The 22,056-nt window shown below is 45.3% G+C and overlaps 1 protein-coding gene across 1 annotated transcript in view; it reads left to right on the forward strand.

The window, feature by feature from the left end:
• HYDIN (HYDIN axonemal central pair apparatus protein) overlaps window positions 1-22,056 on the forward strand; it is a 443,011-nt gene that overhangs the window by 108,854 nt on the left and 312,101 nt on the right. Inside the window, exon 7 of the mRNA XM_074968344.1 lies at window positions 17,603-17,727. Within this exon, the coding sequence (XP_074824445.1) occupies window positions 17,603-17,727 (125 nt within the window). The remainder of the gene's footprint in view (window positions 1-17,602; window positions 17,728-22,056) is intronic.

Below are 22,056 nucleotides of genomic sequence, written 5' to 3' on the forward strand. Positions count from 1 at the left end.
CCAGGTACCGACTGCTGGCTGTGCGGCCACCCAGCAGTCTATCAAGTGCCGCGCACTTCAGGTGCCCCTCCCCGCACTGCCCCTGCCCTCTGCTTTGGAGCCCCTGGCCAGCTGCTCCCGGGAGCCTCCTGCTTTCTGTGCAGAGTTGGGGGGAGGGGAGGCGCTGATGCCAAAGTGTCCCCCTCCCCCCACCCCTGTACCCCATTTCTGCAGAGCGGAGGTGGGGAACATGACAGTGTTCAGGAGTGGGACATGGGACAGAGTTTGCTGGCCTCCAGAGTTTGTGTCTCAGGCCTCAGACTGGTGAGTGCCGATCTACCTAAAGGGGCAGCGTGTGTCTCTCTCTCTCTCCCCCACTAATTTTTCCCTGTGGGTGCTCCAGCTCTGGAGCACCCACGGAGTCGGCGCCTATGCTACCTGCCTTAGCCCACAAGCTCAGACTAAAGCCTGCTTCCTTCCCTGCCCCATCCCAAAGGTCCAGAGCCTGAACTCTTAATTGCTTTCCCTCCCAGCCAAGAGGCTATGGGCTAAAGACTGCTCACGGCTTCACCCCGCCTGGGGCGGGGGAGGCAGAGCACAAGACTGTTCCTGCTGACTTACCTCTGCTAGGTGGCTACAGACTGCGTACAGCTCAGTCACAGCAGCGAGGCCCCAGCCTGAGGGTTATTGCCCAATACAGCAAGGCGTAGTGGCCTCCATCCCCGCTTGAGTGCTAGACCACTACACTTCCCTTCCTCATCCAGCCACCTACACAGGCAACTTTAACAGCCATCCCGAAGACTGGGGATACTGCTCAAATGACACAACCGGGGAACCGATCACAGAATGGGTCTCCCTCGAAGACCTCCACCTGCTCTATGATCCGAAGCAATCCAGATCTTTTCGGTCTGCAAGTTGTACAATGGATCACAGCCCTGACCTGTGTTTTGTGACCTGTAACAGGACAGTATTCTACTGGCCACAACAAGAACCATTTTAAGTCACTTCCCACATAACCAACATTACTCAGTTATCCTCCAACATTAGTTGAAGACAGGGATCACGTTTGTTGATTTGTGTTTCCCTTCATCCTCTCCCCTGGTTCTTGTCACACATATGGAAAGCAGACCAGAAGTCCAAAGTGGAAGCAATGTGACTTTTATTGGGGTTAATTTCCAGCAGGCATATGTATACTATAATTCAATTCTGCAGAGCCCTGTTTCCCAGTCTTCCCACTCCCCCCTCCTCAGCAGGCATAATTATAACTGAAATGCACACCCATAGTCCCACCTCTTACAACTCTTGGTCATGTTTCGTTTTGGGGCTCGTCTGGCTAGAGTCTTCCTTCCTACCCCTTTTGTACCCCATGAGAGGGGTAAGGAATGAGGTTGTACTTTGGTCAGGGGCAAGCATTTCTCTGGTCTTTTAGTGTTTTACTCGTTGCTTGACCTTGCCTTGAGATGAGGAGTTGAGGCAGTCTTCAAGTGTGCACTCATATATTACATTCCCGCCATGCCTGAGAACACTTTAACTGCTTTTATCTATTTCCATTATACTAACAAACCCATCTGGTTTAGGCAAAAGCAACATTTACAGTGTCTCTTTGGTTTTAGTAAAATCCTTTTGTTCATACATATTAGTAAAAATATATATATATATAGATATAGATATAGATATAGATATAGATATAGATATAGATATAGATATAGATATATCCAACACCAAACAGGCAAGCAGAACTCAAAATACTATCTCAGGCAAAACTTACAGGCCTGGATCCTACATTGGCACTAATACTGAAAACAATTTCTCCTCTGCATACAACACTGTCTGGAGACAGGGCCTCCTCCTCAAGATCTCCCGTGTCATTCACTGCTGGCGAATGATCTGTCTCCTGGGAGCGATGACCGGGGACTGCAGCTTTAAGGTACACCATAATGGCCAGATCAGTAGTCCAAGAACTCTTAACTCAGGCATCCCTCAGGGCTTTATCCTGGCCTTGATACTTTTTAATCTATACACTGTGGATATAGCAGCAATGGAGTTGAGGAAATTTGTGTATGCAGATGATTTTGCCCAACTGTTCAGCATACAAGCTTCCATACCATCAGCTTCACCCTAACCCAAGATCTTAGCATAATGGCTGATTATTTCCAATGCTGAAAACTTAGGCCTAACCTGAAAAAAAACATGGTAACCGCTTTCCATCTCAACAATAAAATAATTAATACCAAACTCGATGTGCAGTTCAGCGGTGAGAGTGTCAGCCACGAAGCTTACCCAAAGTATCTTGGCGTTACACTGGACTGGAGTTTGACCTTTCAATAACACATCGAGAACACCCACGATAAGGTCAGATCTCATGTTGTGCTTATCAGGAAATGGCTGGAACATCATGGGGCTCCAGTACAAGGACCTTATGATCCGCAACAGTTGTTTTGGTATATTCTGTGGCTGAATACTATGTGCCAGTGTGGTCTCACAGCAGTCTCGCTAAACTCCTTGATACTGAATTCAATAACGCCCTGAGCATAGTGTCAGGGACACTCAAATTGACTCCGGTTGACTGGCTCCCGGTCCTATTGCACATCCATCCTCCACAGATTAGAAGCGCTTCCTAGACATCTCGCTTTCTCAAACACATCAATGCAAACATGAGGATCCCATTGCACGATGACCTGCAGAAGCCGCCAAAGACAAGATTAAAATCCCGCAACCCTCTATGGAACTGCATCAAGACCCTTACAATCAACTTGAATGCTGATGCTCAATGGAGAGGCACATGGACTGTTTCAACTGCTCAAAACAAACAGCTCTACGATGACACTGCCGAGGAATCACTGAGGTTTTGATTTATCTTGGACAGGCTGGTTCAGATTGAATCGCATCAGGACATCTCACGGGAGATGGGGACAAACCCTCTTTAAATGGAAAATGAGGCAAACATCTGTATGCGACTCTGATCACCAGACACAAACAATGAGCACATCATATCCGACTGTCCTCTTAGTTCTTTTGCCAGGAGGCTGAGGACATTCGCCAGTTCACTGCTGTGGCAATGTGCTGGCTATCAAATCTAGATTTACATTTGTAGCTGTTGCTATTGACCTAAACCATATGAAAGAAGGCGGCTTCCTGTGGCTTCCTGCCACAGCCTCGCCAAGAAGCCTCTTGGCGAGGCTGTGGCAGGAAATAAATCAATGGGGACACAGCTGTCTGACCAATAGATGGCTGGCACAAACAGTCCACTACAAACGTGCTTTAACTTAAAGCTGCACTTTATTTAGTCTCTAGCACTTACACATGTCTGCAACAGGTTAGTAAAACACTCCAAAAATTAATAATTACTGAAGTCTGGAGTGGTCTTCAAGTGGTACAACGACAGCCATCCGATTGGCCCATCTTTCAGCTGCTGTTGGGGACCCTAAGATGTGTCCACGAAATTTCCCTGAATAGTCCAACTACCCCATACTTTTTCTCCTTATTTATTTGGGTTAGAGTAACAATAACATGTCAATAAAAAAAAATGAAAAGGAGGACTTGTGGCACCTTAGAGACTAACCAATTTATTTGAGCATAAGCTTTCGTGAGCTACAGCTCACTTCATCGGATGCATACTGTGGAAAGTGTAGAAGATCTTTTTATACACACAAAGCATGAAAAAATGGGTGTTTACCACTACAAAAGGTTTTCTCTCCTCCCACCCCACTCTGCTGTTGGTAATAGCTTATCTAAAGTGATCACTCTCCTTACAATGTGTATGATAATCAAGGAGGGCCATTTCCAGCACAAATCCAGGGTTTAACAAGAACGTCTGAGGGGGGCAGGGTAGGAAAAAACAAGGGGAAATAGGTTACCTTGCATAATGATTTAGCCACTCCCAGTCTCTATTCAAGCCTAAGTTAATTGTATCCAATTTGCAAATGAATTCCAATTCAACAGTCTCTCGCTGGAGTCTGGTTCTGAAGTTTTTTTGTTGTAATATCACAACTTTCATGTCTGTAATCGCGTGACCAGAGAGATTGAAGTGTTCTCCGACTGGTTTATGAATGTTATAATTCTTGACATCTGATTTGTGTCCATTTATTCTTTTACATAGAGACTGTCCAGTTTGACCAATGAACATGGCAGAGGGGCATTGCTGGCACATGATGGCATATATCACATTGGTGGATGTGCAGGTGAACGAGCCTCTGATAGTGTGGCTGATGTTATTAGGCCCTGTGATGGTGTCCCCTGAAGAGATATGTGGGCACAGTTGGCAACGGGCTTTGTTGCAAGGATAGGTTCCTGGGTTAGTGGTTCTGTTGTGTGGTATGTGGTTGCTGGTGAGTATTCGCTTCAGGTTGGGGGGCTGTCTGTAGGCAAGGACTGGCCTGTCTCCCAAGATTTGTGAGAGTGATGGGTCATCCTTCAGGATAGGTTGTAGATCCTTAATAATGCGTTGGAGGGGTTTTAGTTGGCGGCTGAAGGTGACGGCTAGTGGCGTTCTGTTATTTTCTTTGTTAGGCCTGTCCTGTAGTAGGTGACTTCTGGGAACTCTTCTGGCTCTATCAATCTGTTTCTTCACTTCCACAGGTGGGTATTGTAGTTGTAAGAACACTTGATAGAGATCTTGTAGGTGTTTGTCTCTGTCTGAGGGGTTGGAGCAAATGCAGTTATATCGCAGAGCTTGGCTGTAGACAATGGATCGTGTGGTGTAGTCAGGGTGAAAGCTGGAGGCATGTAGGTAGAAATAGCAGTCAGTAGGTTTCCGGTATAGGGTGGTGTTTATGTGACCATCGTTTATTAGCACTGTAGTGTCCAGGAAGTGGATCTCTTGTGTGGACTGGACCAGGCTGAGGTTGATGGTGGGATGGAAATTGTTGAAATCATGGTGGAATTCCTCAAGGGCTTCTTTTCCATGGGTCCAGATGATGAAGATGTCATCAATATAGCACAAGTAGAGTAGGGGCGTTAGCGGATGAGAGCTGAGGAAGCGTTGTTCTAAATCAGCCATAAAAATGTTGGCATACTGTGGGGCCATGCAGGTACCCATAGCAGTGCCGCTGAAATTGGTTAGTCTCTAAGGTGCCAAAGTACTCCTTTTCTTTTTGCGAATACAGACTAACACGGCTGTTACTCTGAAACCTGTCATTATGCAAGGCACTGCATTTAGCCGTATGAAGTGGAAATCTGTCAACTGCATGAAAAAACTTGTACAGATACAGACAGACATCATCTTCCTTTCCAAATGCAAACGGATGGACATCGTACCAAAAGGACTGAAGGTAAAAAATCCATTACAATCTACATACCACCCAGACTATGCTGACAGCTTGTGCCACATGCTCTTAAAGAAACTGCGGAATCACCTGATCAACATCCTCTACAGCAAACAGGGAAAGATAAAGAATGAGCTCTCAAAAATGGATACTCTCATAAAAAAAAAACAACCTTCCACACAAACTTCCTCGTGGCTGGACTTTACTAAAACTAGACAAGCCATTTACAACACACACTTTTCTTCTCTACAAAAGAAAAAGGACACTAAACTTTCTAAACTACTACATGCCACAAGGGGCCACAGCAATGGTTCCCTCAACCCACCCAGCAATATTGTTAACCTATCCAACTATACTCTCAGCCCAGCAGAAGCAGCTGTCCTATCTCGGGGCCTCTCCTTCTGCCCCTCCACCCCCACGAACATGATACAGTTCTATGGTGACCTAGAATCCTATTTTCGACGTCTCCAACTCAAGGAATATTTCCAACACACCTCTGAACAACATACTAATCCACAGAGACCTTCCTACCAACACTACAAAAAGAAGGATTCTAGGTGGACTCCTCCTGAAGGTCGAGACAGCAGGCTGGACTTCTACATGGAGTGCTTCCGCCGACGTGCATGGGCTGAAATTGTGGAAAAGCAGCATCACTTGCCCCACAACCTCAGCCGTGCAGAACACAATGCCATCCACAGCCTCAGAAACAACTCTGACATCATAATCAAAAAGGCTGACAAAGGAGGTGCTGTTGTCATCATGAATAGGTCGGAATATGAACAAGAGGCTGCTAGGCAGCTCTCCAACACCACTTTCTACAAGCCATTACCCTCTGATCCCACTGAGAGTTACCAAAAGAAACTACAGCATTTGCTCAAGAAACTCCCTGAAAAAGCACAAGATCAAATCCGCACACACACACCCCTGGAATCCTGACCTGGGATATTCTATCTACTACCCAAGATCCATAAACCTGGCAATCCTGGGCGCCCCATCATCTCAGGCATTGGCACCCTGACAGCAGGATTGTATGGCTATGTAGACTCCCTCCTCGGGCCCTACGCTACCAGCACTCCCAGCTACCTTCGAGACACCACTGACTTCCTGAGGAAACTACAATCCATCGGTGATCTTCCTGATAACACCATTCTGGCCACTATGGATGTAGAAGCCCTCTACACCAACATTCCACACAAAGATGGACTACAAGCCGTCAAGAACACTATTCCCGATAATGTCACGGCTAACCTGGTGGCTGAACTTTGTGACTTTGTCCTCACCCATAACTATTTCACATTTGGGGACAACGTATACCTTCAAATCAGCAGCACTGCTATGGGTACCCGCATGGCCCCACAGTATGCCAACATTTTTATGGCTGACTTAGAACAAGGCTTCCTCAGCTCTCGTCCCCTAACGCCCCTACTCTACTTGCGCTATATTGATGACATCTTCATCATCTGGACCCATGGAAAAGAAGCCCTTGAGGAATTCCACCATGATTTCAACAATTTCCATCCCACCATCAACCTCAGCCTGGTCCAGTCCACACAAGAGATCCACTTCCTGGACACTACAGTGCTAATAAACGATGGTCACATAAACACCACCCTATACCGGAAACCTACTGACTGCTATTCCTACCTACATGCCTCCAGCTTTCACCCTGACCACACCACACGATCCATCGTCTACAGCCAAGCTCTGCGATATAACTGCATTTGCTCCAACCCCTCAGACAGAGACAAACACCTACAAGATCTCTATCAAGCATTCTTACAACTACAATACCCACCTGTGGAAGTGAAGAAACAGATTGATAGAGCCAGAAGAGTTCCCAGAAGTCACCTACTACAGGACAGGCCTAACAAAGAAAATAACAGAACGCCACTAGCCGTCACCTTCAGCCCCCAACTAAAACCCCTCCAACGCATTATTAAGGATCTACAACCTATCCTGAAGGATGACCCAACACTCTCACAAATCTTGGGAGACAGGCCAGTCCTTGCCTACAGACAGCCCCCCAACCTGAAGCGAATACTCACCAGCAACCACATACCACACAACAGAACCACTAACCCAGGAACCTATCCTTGCAACAAAGCCCGTTGCCAACTGTGCCCACATATCTATTCAGGGGACACCATCATAGGGCCTAATAACATCAGCCACACTATCAGAGGCTCGTTCACCTGCACATCCACCAATGTGATATATGCCATCATGTGCCAGCAATGCCCCTCTGCCATGTTCGTTGGTCAAACTGGACAGTCTCTACGTAAAAGAATAAATGGACACAAATCAGATGTCAAGAATTATAACATTCATAAACCAGTCGGAGAACACTTCAATCTCTCTGGTCACGCGATTACAGACATGAAAGTTGCGATATTACAACAAAAAAACTTCAAAACCAGACTCCAGCGAGAGACTGTTGAATTGGAATTCATTTGCAAATTGGATACAATTAACTTAGGCTTGAATAGAGACTGGGAGTGGCTAAATCATTATGCAAGGTAACCTATTTCCCCTTGTTTTTTCCTACACCCGCCCCCCCGCGACGTTCTTGTTAAACCCTGGATTTGTGCTGGAAATGGCCCACCTTGATTATCATACACATTGTAAGGAGAGTGATCACTTTAGATAAGCTATTACCAACAGGAGAGTGGAGTGGGGGGAGAGAAAACCTTTTGTAGTGGTAAACACCCATTTTTTCATGCTTTGTGTGTATAAAAAGATCTTCTATACTTTCCACAGTATGCATCCGATGAAGTGAGCTGTAGCTCACGAAAGCTTATGCTCAGATAAATTGGTTAGTCGCTAAGGTGCCACAAGTACTCCTGTTCTTTTTGCGAATACAGACTAACACGGCTGTTACTCTGAAATAAAAAAATGTAAGCAAACAATTTCAAAGTTTAAGCAAGAGGTTTCCTCAAACTATTAGACAGATATGTTTTTGCAGAGTCTGCATGTCTTGAGGGCCCTGACAAACACATCCCAAAGGGCAGATGTAGATAAGCTTTCGGTTTTTCTAAAACACATACTTCAAGAATTTCAACAGAGATCTTATCGGGAAGGACAGAGGGTCAGGCTCCCCACCTACTGCTCCTCACTACTTCCTTAGTTATTCTAAGGCCGTTGTAGAGGCCTGCTAAGAGCTACTGATGTAGCTACTTTTGGCCATATGCATGATAATCAATATTACAATTATCGGTAGCGGCCAGGCACCTTGCTGGTCCACCAAAATCTCCCCATACAGTGGCAGGCATTGGGAATACCCATAACTGAATCCCTTTCCATAACTGAAAGAAAATGAGAACTTGTGGCACCTTCATGCATCCGATGAAGTGAGCTGTGGCTCACAAAAGCTTATGCTCAAATAAATGTGTTAGTCTCTAAGGTGCCACAAGTCCTCCTTTTCTTTTTGTGGATACAGACTAACACGGCTGTTACTCTGAAACCTGTCCCTAGCAGGTATCTGATGTTAGGTACGCTGACCTGAACACTTCTGGCAGCAGAAGCAATCTGTGTACCCTTGAGAAACAAACCCTCAGCTGTATAGGAACAATTAATTTGTGACATTTGATCCTTCCTGACTGGTTCCGCTCAGCTGTCAGTGGAATGACTTGTTCGCCTTTAATACACTGAAGAGCAAAACTATGTTTTAGCTCAGGAGTTCTCAACCATTTTCTTGCTGAGGCCCCCCTCAACATGCTATAAAAAAAAAGGGCCCAGCGGCGGGGGTGAAGGGGGAGAAATTGGGGCTCCAGTCCAGGGGGGACCCTTGGGCATAGGCATGGTTTTGCTTTTATTGGGGTGTGGGGCAAGAGCTGGTGAGGCTTGAGCCAGCTCCGCACAGCAGTGTCCAGGGAGGGAGCACCACCTCCACCCCCTGACTCACTCAGGAGGCCACCAAGCCTGTCTGGGCGGTGGGGGCCCTTTCAGGGTTCCCTCCCCACTCTGAACTCTAGGCTACAGATGTGGGGACCCGCATGAAAGACCCCTGAGCTTATTTCTACCAGCTGAGGTTAAAACTTCCCCAAGGCACAAATTCTTTGCCCTTGGAGGGTACGCTGCCACCGCCAAGTGATTTAACAAAGAATCAGGGAAAGGACCACTTGGAGTTCCTATTCCTCCAAAATATCCCCCCCCCAAGCCCTTACACCCCCCTTCCTGGGGAGGCTTAAGAATAGTATCCTAAACAATTGGTTACAAAGTGATCACAGACCCAAACTTCTGGGTCTTAGGACAATAGAGAAGCCAGTCAGGGTCTTAAAAGAAGGATTTTATTTAAAAAAAAAAAAAAAAGGTAAAAATCACCTCTGTAAAATCAAGATGGAAAATAACTTTACAGAGTAACAAAAGATTCAAAAATACAGCAGAACTTCCTCTAGGCTTAGTTCAAAGTCACAAAAAAAAAAAACAGGAATAAACCTCCCCCCAGCAAAGGAAAAATTCACAAGCAGAACAAAAGAGAATCTAACACGCCTTGCCTGGCTTTTACTTACAATTTTTGTAATACGTCAGACTTTTAGGATGGTTTATAGGAGAAGGAGTTTTCTGACCTGATGATTTTCTACTTCCCAAGAGAACACACCAAACAAAGCCTTCTGCCCCCAGATTTGAAAGTATCTTCTTTCCCCATTGGTCCTTTTGGTCAGGTGCCAACCAGGTTATTTGAGCTTCTTAACCCCTTACAGGTAAGGAGGAATTCTAGGCTACCCATAGCTGTATGCTTATGACAGGCCCAGAACCAAAAAAATATAACTCAAAGTGGGGACTCAGTTCAAAAAGTCTGAAAACCACTTGGGGTGCAGGGAGCGGGTAGCTGGGGCTGTGTGCTGGTAAGGGAGTAGCTCAGGGTGCAGGAAGGGGATAGCTTAGGGCTGTGTGAAGGCAGGGGAGTAGCTAAGGGTGCAAGCAGGGGGTAGCTAGGGGCTGTGTATGGATGGGGGTGGGGGGTCACAGTGCAGCTCTCAGCTTTGGGGAAGAAGGTCCTGGGGCTCCTGGCTTTGGGGGAGGTTTGCCAGCTTCAGCCCCACAACGCTCCCAGCTTCAACGCTGGGGCTTGGGGCACCGGGTTTCAGCGGTGGGGCTCCTCGGCCCCTCTGAAAGGGCTCGCAGACCCCCATTTAAGAACCCTGTTTTAGCTGATGCCTAATCATCGGAATTCAACTCCCTCCATCACATTAAAGAGCAGTTACTGGGGAACCCGAGACAGCTTTCACCAGTCATAGGGGTTCATGGGATCCAACCATGGCAATTGGAATGCAGATGAACTACTGCATTTGGCAATCCAAGTATCTGAACATTGGGGCTCATAATGGCCAGTGCTGCTTTCCCAATAGCAAACAGTCCAAGATTCCTCACTCAACTTCTTGGGATATATCTGCACTGCAGCTGAGAACCAGCCTCCCAGCCCGGGTAGCCAGAGTTAAGCTAGCGAGACTTAAGTTAGTGCGCTATACATAGCGATATGAACATTGTGGCTCCGGTGCAGACTTGGGCTGTCCTGAGCAGAGGCCCAGGGGGTCTTGGGAGTGCGAGCTGTTACCTGATCTGTAACGTCCATGCTGCTATTTTTAAGTGCACTAGCTGAAGCCCTGCTAGTGGGAGTCTGTCTATCTGGGTGGGCTTGAGGCTCACTCTCAACTGCAGTGTAGACAGACCTGCTAGCTCCAGTGCTTCTCCCATTGAAATCAGTGGCAAAGCTCTCACTGACTAATGGCCCTTAATTGGAGCTACTTATCCTTAATGAGCAAAAACTCCAGCAATTTCATCAGCTGTCTATGGGTTCCTATCAATAATGCTCCGTATGTGCCATGCTCCAATTGTTCACCTTGTTTTTATATACAAATTACATTTCAAAACCACAGTGAGACACTCCAGACTGTGCTTTTCAGGATGATAATTTAACTACCAGCAAAATATTAAAAACAAATAGACCTTGGTCCTTTCAGTGGATGCTATAAGCGCCTCCCCCCACAAATCAGGCAGTCCTTGCCCAGAAATGCATTTCACCTGACTTATCCAGAAAATGATTCCAAGACATTAAGAGGTTGAGACTTCCCTTTGATGAACCAGGAGTCCCTTGTTATGTTCTGTCTCAAATCAGCATGTTTTTATGGCAATATTAATGCACAGCAGATTCTTATAATGACTTCTAACACACTGGAAAGAGCTTAAGCAGTCCAAGTACTTCTAGTAAGCATGGCCAATGTTCTTTACAGACTCACTTAGCAAGCACTCTTGATTCCTGCCATCCAGAATTACAACTTGCATCACTTGTGCTTAAATAGAGAATATCCCATTAAATTCACTTACAATTAAATCCTCCTGTTAATGACACTTCAGTTACCTAGAGACTCAATTGCTGAGGTTGTAATTGAAGTATTCTCTTCTCTTGTTTGACTTATTTACATGCTGAGATACCACTCTAGCTACAGTTTTCATCTTTATTGATTCAAGGCCTTTACTTCTTAGAATTAACTGTAACTGAAATACCAATAGGTTATGATCCTTCTTAAATAGAAACAGGATATTTTTAAAATTGAAACAATGAAAACTATAGATTAAAAACCCCATTAATCATTCCCTCCTTTGGTCTTCTAGCAGTCTCATAGACTCATAGACATTAAGGTCAGAAGGGACCGTTATGATCATCTAGTCTGACCTCCTGCACCCACCCACTCCTGCAATAAACCTCTCACCTATGTCTGAGCTATTGAAGTCCTCAAACCATGGCTTAAAGACTTCAAGGTGCAGAGAATCATAGAATCATAGAGTATCAGGGTTGGAAGGGACCTCAGAAAGTCATCTAGTCCAACCCCCGGCTCAAAGCAGGACCGATCCCCAATTAAATCATCCCAGCCAGGGCTTTGTCAAGCCTGACCTTAAAAACTTCTAAGGAAGGAAATTCCACCAGCTCCCTAGGTAACGCATTCCAGTGCTTCACCACCCTCCTAGTGAAAAAGTTTTTCCTAATATCCAACCTAAATCTCCCCCACTGCAACTTGAGACCATTACTCCTTGTTCTGTCATCCGCTACCACTGAGAATAGTCTAGATCCATCCTCTTTGGCACCACCTTTCAGGTAGTTGAAAGCAGCTATCAAATCCCCCCTCATTCTTCTCTTCTGTAGACTAAACAATCCCAGTTCCCTCAGCCTCTCCTCATAAGCCATGTGTTCCAGTCCCCTAATCATTTTTGTTGCCCTCTGCTGGACTCTCTCCAATTTTTCCACATCCTTCTTGTAGTGTGGGGCCCAAAACTGGACACAGTACTCCAGATGAGGCCTCACCAATGTCGAATAGAGGGGAACGATCACGTCCCTCCATCTGCTGGCAATTTCCCTCCTTATACATCCCAAAATGCCATTGGCCTTCTTGGCAACAAGGGCACACTGTTGACTCAGATCCAACTTCTCATCCACTGTAACCCCTAGGTCCTTCTCTGCAGAACTGCTGCCTAGCCATTCGGTCCCTAGTCTGTAGCGGTGCATTGAATTCTTCCATCCTAAGTGCAGGACTCTGCACTTGTCCTTGTTGAACCTCATCAGATTTCTTTTGGCCCAATCCTCCAATTTGTCTAGGTCCCTCTGTATCCTATCCCTACCCTCCAGCATATCTACCACTCCTCCCAGTTTAGTATTGTCTGCAAACTTCCTGAGTGTGCAATCCACACCATCCTCCAGATCATTTATGAAGATATTGAACAAAACCGGCCCCAGGACTGACCCTTGGGGCACTCCGCTTGATACTGGCTGCCAACTAGACATGGAGCCATTGATCACTACCCGTTGAGCCCTACAATCTAGCCAACTTTCTACCCTCCTTATAGTCCATTCATCCAGCCCATACTTCTTTAACTTGCTCCAATCCTCCAGCAAGTGACCCGTGCCCCTTGCTGTAGAGGAAGGCAAAAAACCCTCAGGGCCTCTTCCAATCTGCCCTGGAGGAAAATTCCTTCCCGACCCCAAATATGGCAATCAGCTGAACCCTGAGCATGTAGGCAAGATTTACCAGCCAGATACCCAGGAAAGAATTCTCTGTAGTAACTCAGATCCCATCCCATCTAACATCCCATCTCAAGCCATTGGACATATCTACCACTAATAGTCAAAAATCAATTAATTGCCAAAATCATGTTATCCCATCATACCATCTCCTCCATAAACTTATCGAGTTTAATCTTGAAGACAGATAGGTCATTTGCCCCCACTGCTTCCCTTGGAAGGCTGTTCCAGAACTTCACTCCTCTGATGGTTAGAAACCATCATCTAATTTCAAGTCTAAACTTCCTGCTGGCCAGTTTATATCCATTTGTTCTTGTGTCCACATTGGTCCTGAGTTTAAATAATTCCTCTCCCTCCCTGGTATTTATCCCTCTGATATATTTATCATATCTCCCCTCAGCCTTCTTTTGGTTAGGCTAAACAAGCCAAGCTCCTTGAGTCTCCTTTCATAAGACAGGTTTTCCATTCCTCGGATCATCCTAGTAGCCCTTCTCTGTACCTGTTCCAGTTTGAATTCATCCTTCTTAAACATGGGAGACCAGAACTGCACACAGTATTCCAGGTGAGGCCTCACCAGTGCCTTGTATAACGGTACTAACACCTCCTTATCTCTACTGGAAATACCTCTCCTGATGCATCCCAAGACCGCATTAGCTTTTTTCACAGCCATATCAGATTGGCGGCTCATAGTCATCCTATGATCAACCAATACCCCAAGGTCCTTCTCCTCCTCCATTACTTCTAATTGATGCGTCCCCAGCTTATAACTAAAATTCTTGTTATTAATCCCTAAATGCATGACCTTACACTTCTCACTATTAAATTTCAGCCTACTACTATTACTCCAGTTTACAAGGTCATCCAGAGCCTCCTGTATGATATCCCGGTCCTTCTCTAAATTGGCAATACCTCCCAGCTTTGTATCATCCGCAAACTTTATTAGCACACTCCCGCTTTTTGTGCCGAGGTCAGTAATAAAAAGATTAAATAAGATTGGTCCCAGAACCGATCCCTGAGGAACTCCACTGGTAACCTCCCTCCAGTCTGACAGTTCACCTTTCAGTATGACCCACTGTAGTCTCCCCTTTAACCAGTTCCTTATCCACCTTTCAACTTTCATATTGATCTCCATCTTTTCCAATTTAACTAATAATTCCCCATGTGGCACCGTATCAAACGCCTTACTGAAGTCTTTCTTCTTTGTGTCAGCCTTATAGGTTGTAGACTTTCTGGGAGAGGGACTATCTCCGATATTTATGCCTTGTGCAATGCAAGGTACCTTGCTAGTACTCAGCAAATAATTAATAATTATTTCATTTTGTGAACATAGTTAGTCTAAAAGATGAGCTGGAAAAACCTCCCATAAAAAGCAGATTTTAAAACAGAGTCTAGTCTCTGATGTGAGTTAATTGCTGTTAGGATGATTGTGTTCTTCAAAAGAAGTTGTGCAGTTGTGTTTGTGTAACACCAACAGACCCCGGTCGTCAGTGGACGGGATCGAAGCTGGGACCTGTGGAGCTTAGTGCATGAGCCTCTCCTGCATGAGCTAATAGCCAACTGGCTATTAGCTAAGGCTATTGAGCAGACTCAATCCCTTTCTCTCTCTCTCTAAGTCAGGGGTTCTCAAAGTGGGGGTTGGGACCCTCAGGGGGTCTCAAACTGGGGGTCAGGACCCCTCAGGGGGTCGCAAATTTATTTCATGGGGGGTCTCAAGCTGTCAGCCTCCACGCCAAACCCTGCTTTGCCTCCAGCATTTATAATGGTGTTAAATATATAAAAAAGTGTGTCCATTTATAAGGGGGGTCTCACTCAGAGGCTTGCTATGCGAAAGGGGTCACCAGGACAAATGTTTGAGAACCATTGCTCTAATTTTTCTCATTGCCACTACATGGGACAGAACACCACACCCAGAAGGTATGTGGGTTACATACTTCCCCTAGCTGAGGAAGCATGTCCCAAGCTTCAGAGACTTCCCAGTTGAAATCCTGGATGAGCCCCCAGTTGTTATGCCGACAGACCCCCGTCATCAGCGGATGGGATGGGACCTCTGAAGCTAAATGCATGAGTCTCTACTGCATGAGCTAAAAGCCAGCGAGCTATTAGCTAAGGCTGTAGAGCAGACTCAGTCTCTTCCTCCCTCTCTCTCTCAGTGGTTTTGGTGCCCCTAGATGGGACGGGGCACCACACCCAGGAAGTGTGTGAGGTACACTTGCTGACTCATTTTTATTTCAGTGGCTGCTAGAATGGGACTCAGTGGGCCTGATTCTAGAACTCTATAGACCATCACAGAATCATCTCATACAAGTGGAAATTTACAAGGGGCTGGGAATTTCATTTGATTACAGACTGATTACATCCCAGTAGTAATTTGAGGTGTGAGATCTCTGCAGAAAGTTGGGGTCACTGAGCCAGATTCTGATCTTACAAACCCTGATTTAAGCGCCTCCTAATATACACAGGTTTCAGAGTAACAGCCGTGTTAGTCTGTATTCGTAAAAAGAAAAAAGAAAAGGAGTACTTGTGGCACCTTAGAGACTAACCAGTTTATTTGAGCATGAGCTTTCGTGAGCTACAGCTCACTTCATCGGATGCATAGCATGAAAAGGAGTACTTGTGGCACCTTAGAGACTAACCAGTTTATTTGAGCATGAGCTTTCGTGAGCTACAGCTCACTTCATCGGATGCATAGCATATCGTGGAAACTGCAGAAGACATTATATACACACAGAGACCATGAAACAAAACTTCCTCCCACCCCACTCTCCTGCTGGCAACAGCTTATCTAAAGTGATCATCAAGTAGGGCCATTTCCAGCACAAATCCAGGTTTTCTCACCCTTCCCCCCCCCCCCACACACACATACAAACTCACTCTCCTGCTGGTAATAGCCCATCCCTCTTTGAAACCTCTCTTTATAATGCGCATGATAATCAAGGTGGGTCATTTCCAGCACTAATCCAGGTTTTCTCACCCCCCCACCCCCCCCCCCACACCCCCCTCCAAAAACTACACGCACAAACTCACTCTCCTGCTGGCAATAGCTCATCTTACAATGTGCACAGCAATAATCCAAGTTTAACCAGAACGTCTTGGGGGGGGTTTGTAGGAAAAAAACAAGGGGAGATAGGCTACCTTGCATAATGACTTAGCCACTCCCAATCTCTATTCAAGCCCAAATTAATAGTATCCAATTTGCAAATGAATTCCAATTCAGCAGTTTCTCGCTGGAGTCTGGATTTGAAGTTTTTTTGCTTTAAGATAGCGACCCTCATGTCTGTGATTGCGTGACCAGAGAGATTGAAGTGTTCTCCGACTGGTTTATGAATGTTATAATTCTTAACATCTGATTTGTGTCCATTTATTCTTTTACGTAGAGACTGTCCAGTTTGACCAATGTACATGGCAGAGGGGCATTGCTGGCACATGATGGCATATATCACATTGGTGGATGTGCAGGTGAACGAGCCTCTGATAGTGTGGCTGATGTTGTTAGGCCCTGTGATGGTGTCCCCTGAATAGATATGTGGGCACAGTTGGCAACGGGCTTTGTTGCAAGGATAGGTTCCTGGGTTAGTGGTTCTGTTGTGTGGTATGTGGTTGTTGGTGAGTATTCGCTTCAGGTTGGGGGGCTGTCTGTAGGCAAGGACTGGCCTTTCTCCCAAGATTTGTGAGAGTGTTGGGTCATCCTTCAGGATAGGTTGTAGATCCTTAATAATGCGTTGGAGGGGTTTTAGTTGGGGGCTGAAGGTGACGGCTAGTGGCGTTCTGTTATTTTCTTTGTTAGGCCTGTCCTGTAGTAGGTGACTTCTGGGAACTCTTCTGGCTCTATCAATCTGTTTCTTCACTTCCGCAGGTGGGTATTGTAGTTGTAAGAATGCTTGATAGAGATCTTGTAGGTGTTTGTCTCTGTCTGAGGGGATGGGCTATTACCAGCAGGAGAGTGAGTTTGTATGTGTGTGTGGGGGGGGGGGGAAGGGTGAGAAAACCTGGATTTGTGCTGGAAATGGCCCTACTTGATGATCACTTTAGATAAGCTGTTACCAGCAGGAGAGTGGGGTGGGAGGAAGTTTTGTTTCATGGTCTCTGTGTGTATATATAATGTCTTCTGCAGTTTCCACGATATGCTATGCATCCGATGAAGTGAGCTGTAGCTCACGAAAGCTCATGCTCAAATAAACTGGTTAGTCTCTAAGGTGCCACAAGTACTCCTTTTCTTTTTTCTTTTTACTAATATACACAGGTATAAAAAAGGAGAACAAGACCTAATAATCAGTTTGCATGTCTGTTAGCCATTAAAGGGTGTATCCCAGTTTAGGCCTGATGTGTCATTTTCATTGTGTTGCAGCCCTTTCTCTGTAGAGCCGTGCATTGGGACACTGGGTGTAGGGGAGACCATGCAGCTAACAGTAGAGTTCCAGCCGCTGGAGATAGGTGATCACTCCAAGGACCTGATTGTTCATTATGACACAGGTGAGTACTGTGCTGTGTAAGTACTCCATATATTTCCAATCAAAAACCTGGAGTTAAAAAAGAGTTAAGGCTGGTAGCCTGTTTCAGTGGAGTCCAGCCAATGCCCCAAAATAATATTAAAATGGCTTTACACAAACTGCCCCTTTTCAGACCTCGAAACGTTCGAGTGCCTGGAAATGAACAGTCAAAGGATTCGGCCTGTACATATTTGTCTGCGTCGAGCACAATGTGGTCTTGGTCCATGCTGGGGGTTCCGTTGTGCTACATAATGAAATAATTGTTTGTCACTCACTATTGCCCCCACCCATCCAAATGTAACTTTACCAGCTCGATTGTATCCAAATAGAAGTCAAGGTCAAAATAGTTGGTGACTAGGAGATTAATGGAAATGGATCTCTTGAAAAGTATGGGTTGGATGAATGGACTATAAGGTGGATAGAAAGCTGGCTAGATCGTCAGGCTCAGTGGGTAGTAATCAATGGCTTGATGTCTAGTTGGCAGCCGGTATTAAGCGGAGTGTCCCAAGAGTTGGTCCTGGGGCTGGTTTTGTTCTATATCTTCATTAATGATCTGGAGGAAGGAGTGGATTGCACCCTCAGCAAGTTTGCAGATGACACTAAACTGGGAGGAGTGGTAGGTATGCTGGAGGGTAGGGATAGGATATAGAGGGGTTATGGTGGACGAGAAGCTGGATATGAGTCAGCAGTGTGCCCTTGTTGCCAAGAAGACTAACTGCATTTGGGGCTGTATACGTAGGGGCATTGCCAGCAGATCATGGGACGTAATCATTTCCCTCTATTTGGCATTGGTAAGGCCTCATCTGGAGTTCTGGGTCCAGTTTTGGGCCCCACACTACAAGAAGGATGTGGAAAAATTGGAAAGAGTCCAGTGGAGGGTGACAAAAATGATTAGGGGGCTGGAGCACATGATTTATGAGGAGAGGCTGAGGGAACTGGGATTATTTAGTCTGCAGAAGAGAAGAATGAGGGGGGATTTGAAAGCTGCTTTCAAGTACCTGAAAGGGGGTTCCAAAGAGGATGGCTCTAGACTGTTCTCAGTGGTAGCAGATGACAGAACAAGGAGTAATGGTCTCAAGTTGCAGTGGGGGAGGTTTAGGTTGGATATTAGGAAAAACTTTTTCACTAGGAGGGTGGTGAAGCACTGGAATGGATTACCTAGAGAGGTGGTGGAATCTCCTTCCTTCGAGGTTTTTAAGGTCAGGCTTGACAAAGCCCTGGCTGGGATGATTTAGTTGGGGATTATTAGGTCCTGCTTTGAGCAAGGGGTTGGACTAGATGACCTTCTGAGGTCCCTTCATATTCTATGATTCTGTGTTTCTAAGTTACTTTGATCTGTGTGACGAGGCAAGTTAATACCCTTCTGGTCATCCTTGTTCCAGAAGGAATGAGGATTTGTGCTGGCTGACCTAATAAATCTTAGTATCAATAAAGAATCATTGGTGCATTTACCTTTGTCTGAAGGAGAGGTCATCTTCTGCCCCTTGTTCTAATTCTTGGTCCTGAGAAGCTTGATCTACATTAATGCGGTTAACACCATGCAACCTAAGAAACGGTTCTATTTGTCCCAAGTATGTATGGATTGGTAAAAAGCTTTGACTTGTGCAGAGTAACCTTTCTAGCGCTATGGGCATTAATGCCTTTATTTAATATTTGGCATTTTCTGGTACCCTGTCTGAGAATTGTTCAGTCCTCTACTTTCTTCTTTTGATCACACTGTCCTTTAAAAGAAAGGCATTAAAGTTCCAGATGGAAAGCAACTGAAGTGCCTCATTTGTATGTGTGCACCATTTTCACTGCTTCCTTAATGAAGCTAGAGGATAAAAAACAAAGGACCAGATCCTTCATGGTGTAAATTAGAACGAGCTGAGTTGGAGATCTGGGTTGTGAGGAAAGAGCAGGGGAGTTGTATTCTTATGTATCAAAGATGCTAATGATAAAACTACCTGAATATATTGAGAAATAGTGAAAGTGCCATGAGGCCTAACCACACATCATTTCTACATTGGTCGAACTCCTTTGATTTCAATAGGGGTAACACCTGATTTATAAATGAGATCAGAATCAGGTCCAGGATCTACATGACACAGACTGAGGTTTTCAATCTGATTCTCAATGCACAGAAATCCCCTTCATCTAATCTGATCCCCCACTACAGCTGGAATAGGTGCTGGAACTAGGGGTGCTGGAACTAGAGGTGCTGGGGGTGCTGCTGCACCCCCTGGCTTGAAATGGTTTCCATTATATGTAAGGTTTCCAGTTTGGTTCAATGGCTCTCAACACCCCATTATAAAATTGTTCTAGCATCCCTAACAGCTAGTCCCCTTGCTGGCACAGAGGAGATAAGAGTGGATGGGCCACAGAGATAGATAGAACTAGTGTCTCACTCCCCTAAGAGGTGGTCCTTCTTCACTGGGGTTGAAATACATTCTAGGAGTGATATGGGGGAAGCCTGCACTGCATGTTCTGTAGATAAATACAGGACTTCACTCCCCATCACTGTGACAACTTTCAATGGCACTAAATTCATTAAAGCAAAACAAGAGAGAGATAAAGAACAAGGGAAAAATTAAGGATCATCTCTGTTGCTTTGTAGCATACAAAGAAGTAGACGACTGCAGAGATTGATCAAATGCTTCAATTCCATTTCAGCTATTAATCAGTCTCAAAAGCTGCTTATTGCAAGTGTATTACAGAGCAGCTGAGATCCCATTACACAGCCTAACACAGCAGACCCTTTCTAATTTATACTGCGCTGAGTCATACACTCATAACTCGCAACCCAAAAGCAGGCACGTCTCTCTTACAAAGCTGCACAACAGATCATTTTCTAGTGAAATACAAACTATAAAGACTAAATGGCAGTTCAGTACATTGTGATGCATTTTCCTTGCTTTATTGTTTTTCATTAATTCCTCACTAACTTATATTCTCATTGGGTCTTCCAGTTGTTAATGTGATTTAGAGAGGGGCTACCATCTGTTACGTTATTGTTACTGTGACGTTGCACTTTATATGATTTTATGGAAATATGCTAATGAGCGTGTCTATAATGTAACTGGAATATGCTTTATGTGAAAGGTCTCTTGTAAGGTATCATTACAAAGCTTCAGAGTAGCAACCGTGTTAGTCTGTATCCACAAAAAGAAAAGGAGGACTTCTGGCACCTTAGAGACGAACAAATTTATTTGAGCATAAGCTTTCGTGAGCTACAGCTCACTTCATCGGATGCATTCAGTGGAAAATACAGTGGGGAGATTTATATACATAGAGAACATGAAACAATGGGTGTCACCATACACACTGTAACGAGAGTGATCAGGTAAGGTGAGCTATTACCAGCAGGAGAGCCCAGGGGGAAAAAACCTTTTGTAGTGATAATCAAGGTGGGCCATTTCCAGCAGTTGACAAGACCATGTGAGGAACAGTGGGGGGGGGGGGAATAAACATGGGGAAATAGTTTTACTTTGTGTAATGACACATCCACTCCCAGTCTTTATTCAAGCCTAAGTTAATTGTATCCAGTTTGCAAATTAATTCCAATTCAGCAGTCTCTCCTTGGAGTCTGTTTTTGAAGTTTTTTTCCTCAGCTCTCGTCCCCTAATGCCCCTACTCTACTTGCGCTACATTGATGACATCTTCATCATCTGGACCCGTGGAAAAGAAGCCCTTGAGGAATTCCACCATGATTTCAACAATTTCCATCCCACCATCAACCTCAGCCTGGCCCTGTCCACACAACAGATCCACTGGACACTACAGTGCTAATAAGTGATGGTCACATAAACACCACCCTATACCGGAAACCTACTGACCGCTATGCCTACCTACATGCCTCCAGTTTTCATCCAGACCACACCACACGATCCATTGTCTACAGCCAAGCTCTACAATACAACCGCATTTGCTCCAACCCCTCAGACAGAGACAAACACCTACAAGATCTCTATCAAGTGTTCTTACAACTACAATACCCACCTGCTGAAGTGAAGAAACAGATTGACAGAGCCAGAAGAGTACCCAGAAGTTACTACAGGACAGGCCCAACAAAGAAAATAACAAAATAGCCATCACCTTCAGCCCCCAACTAAAACCTCTCCAACGCATCATCAAGGATCTACAACCTATCCTGAAGGACGACCCATCACTCTCACAGATCTTGGGAGACAGGCCAGTCTTTGCCTACGGACAGCCCCCCAACCTGAAGCAAATATTCACCAGCAACCACACACCACACAAAAAAACCACTAACCCAGGAACCTATCCTTGCAACAAAGCCCGTTGCCAACTGGGTCCACATATCTATTCAGGG

Source organism: Natator depressus, chromosome 12 (genome assembly GCF_965152275.1).
Source record: "Natator depressus isolate rNatDep1 chromosome 12, rNatDep2.hap1, whole genome shotgun sequence".
In the NCBI taxonomy this organism is placed as follows: Eukaryota; Metazoa; Chordata; order Testudines; family Cheloniidae; genus Natator; species Natator depressus.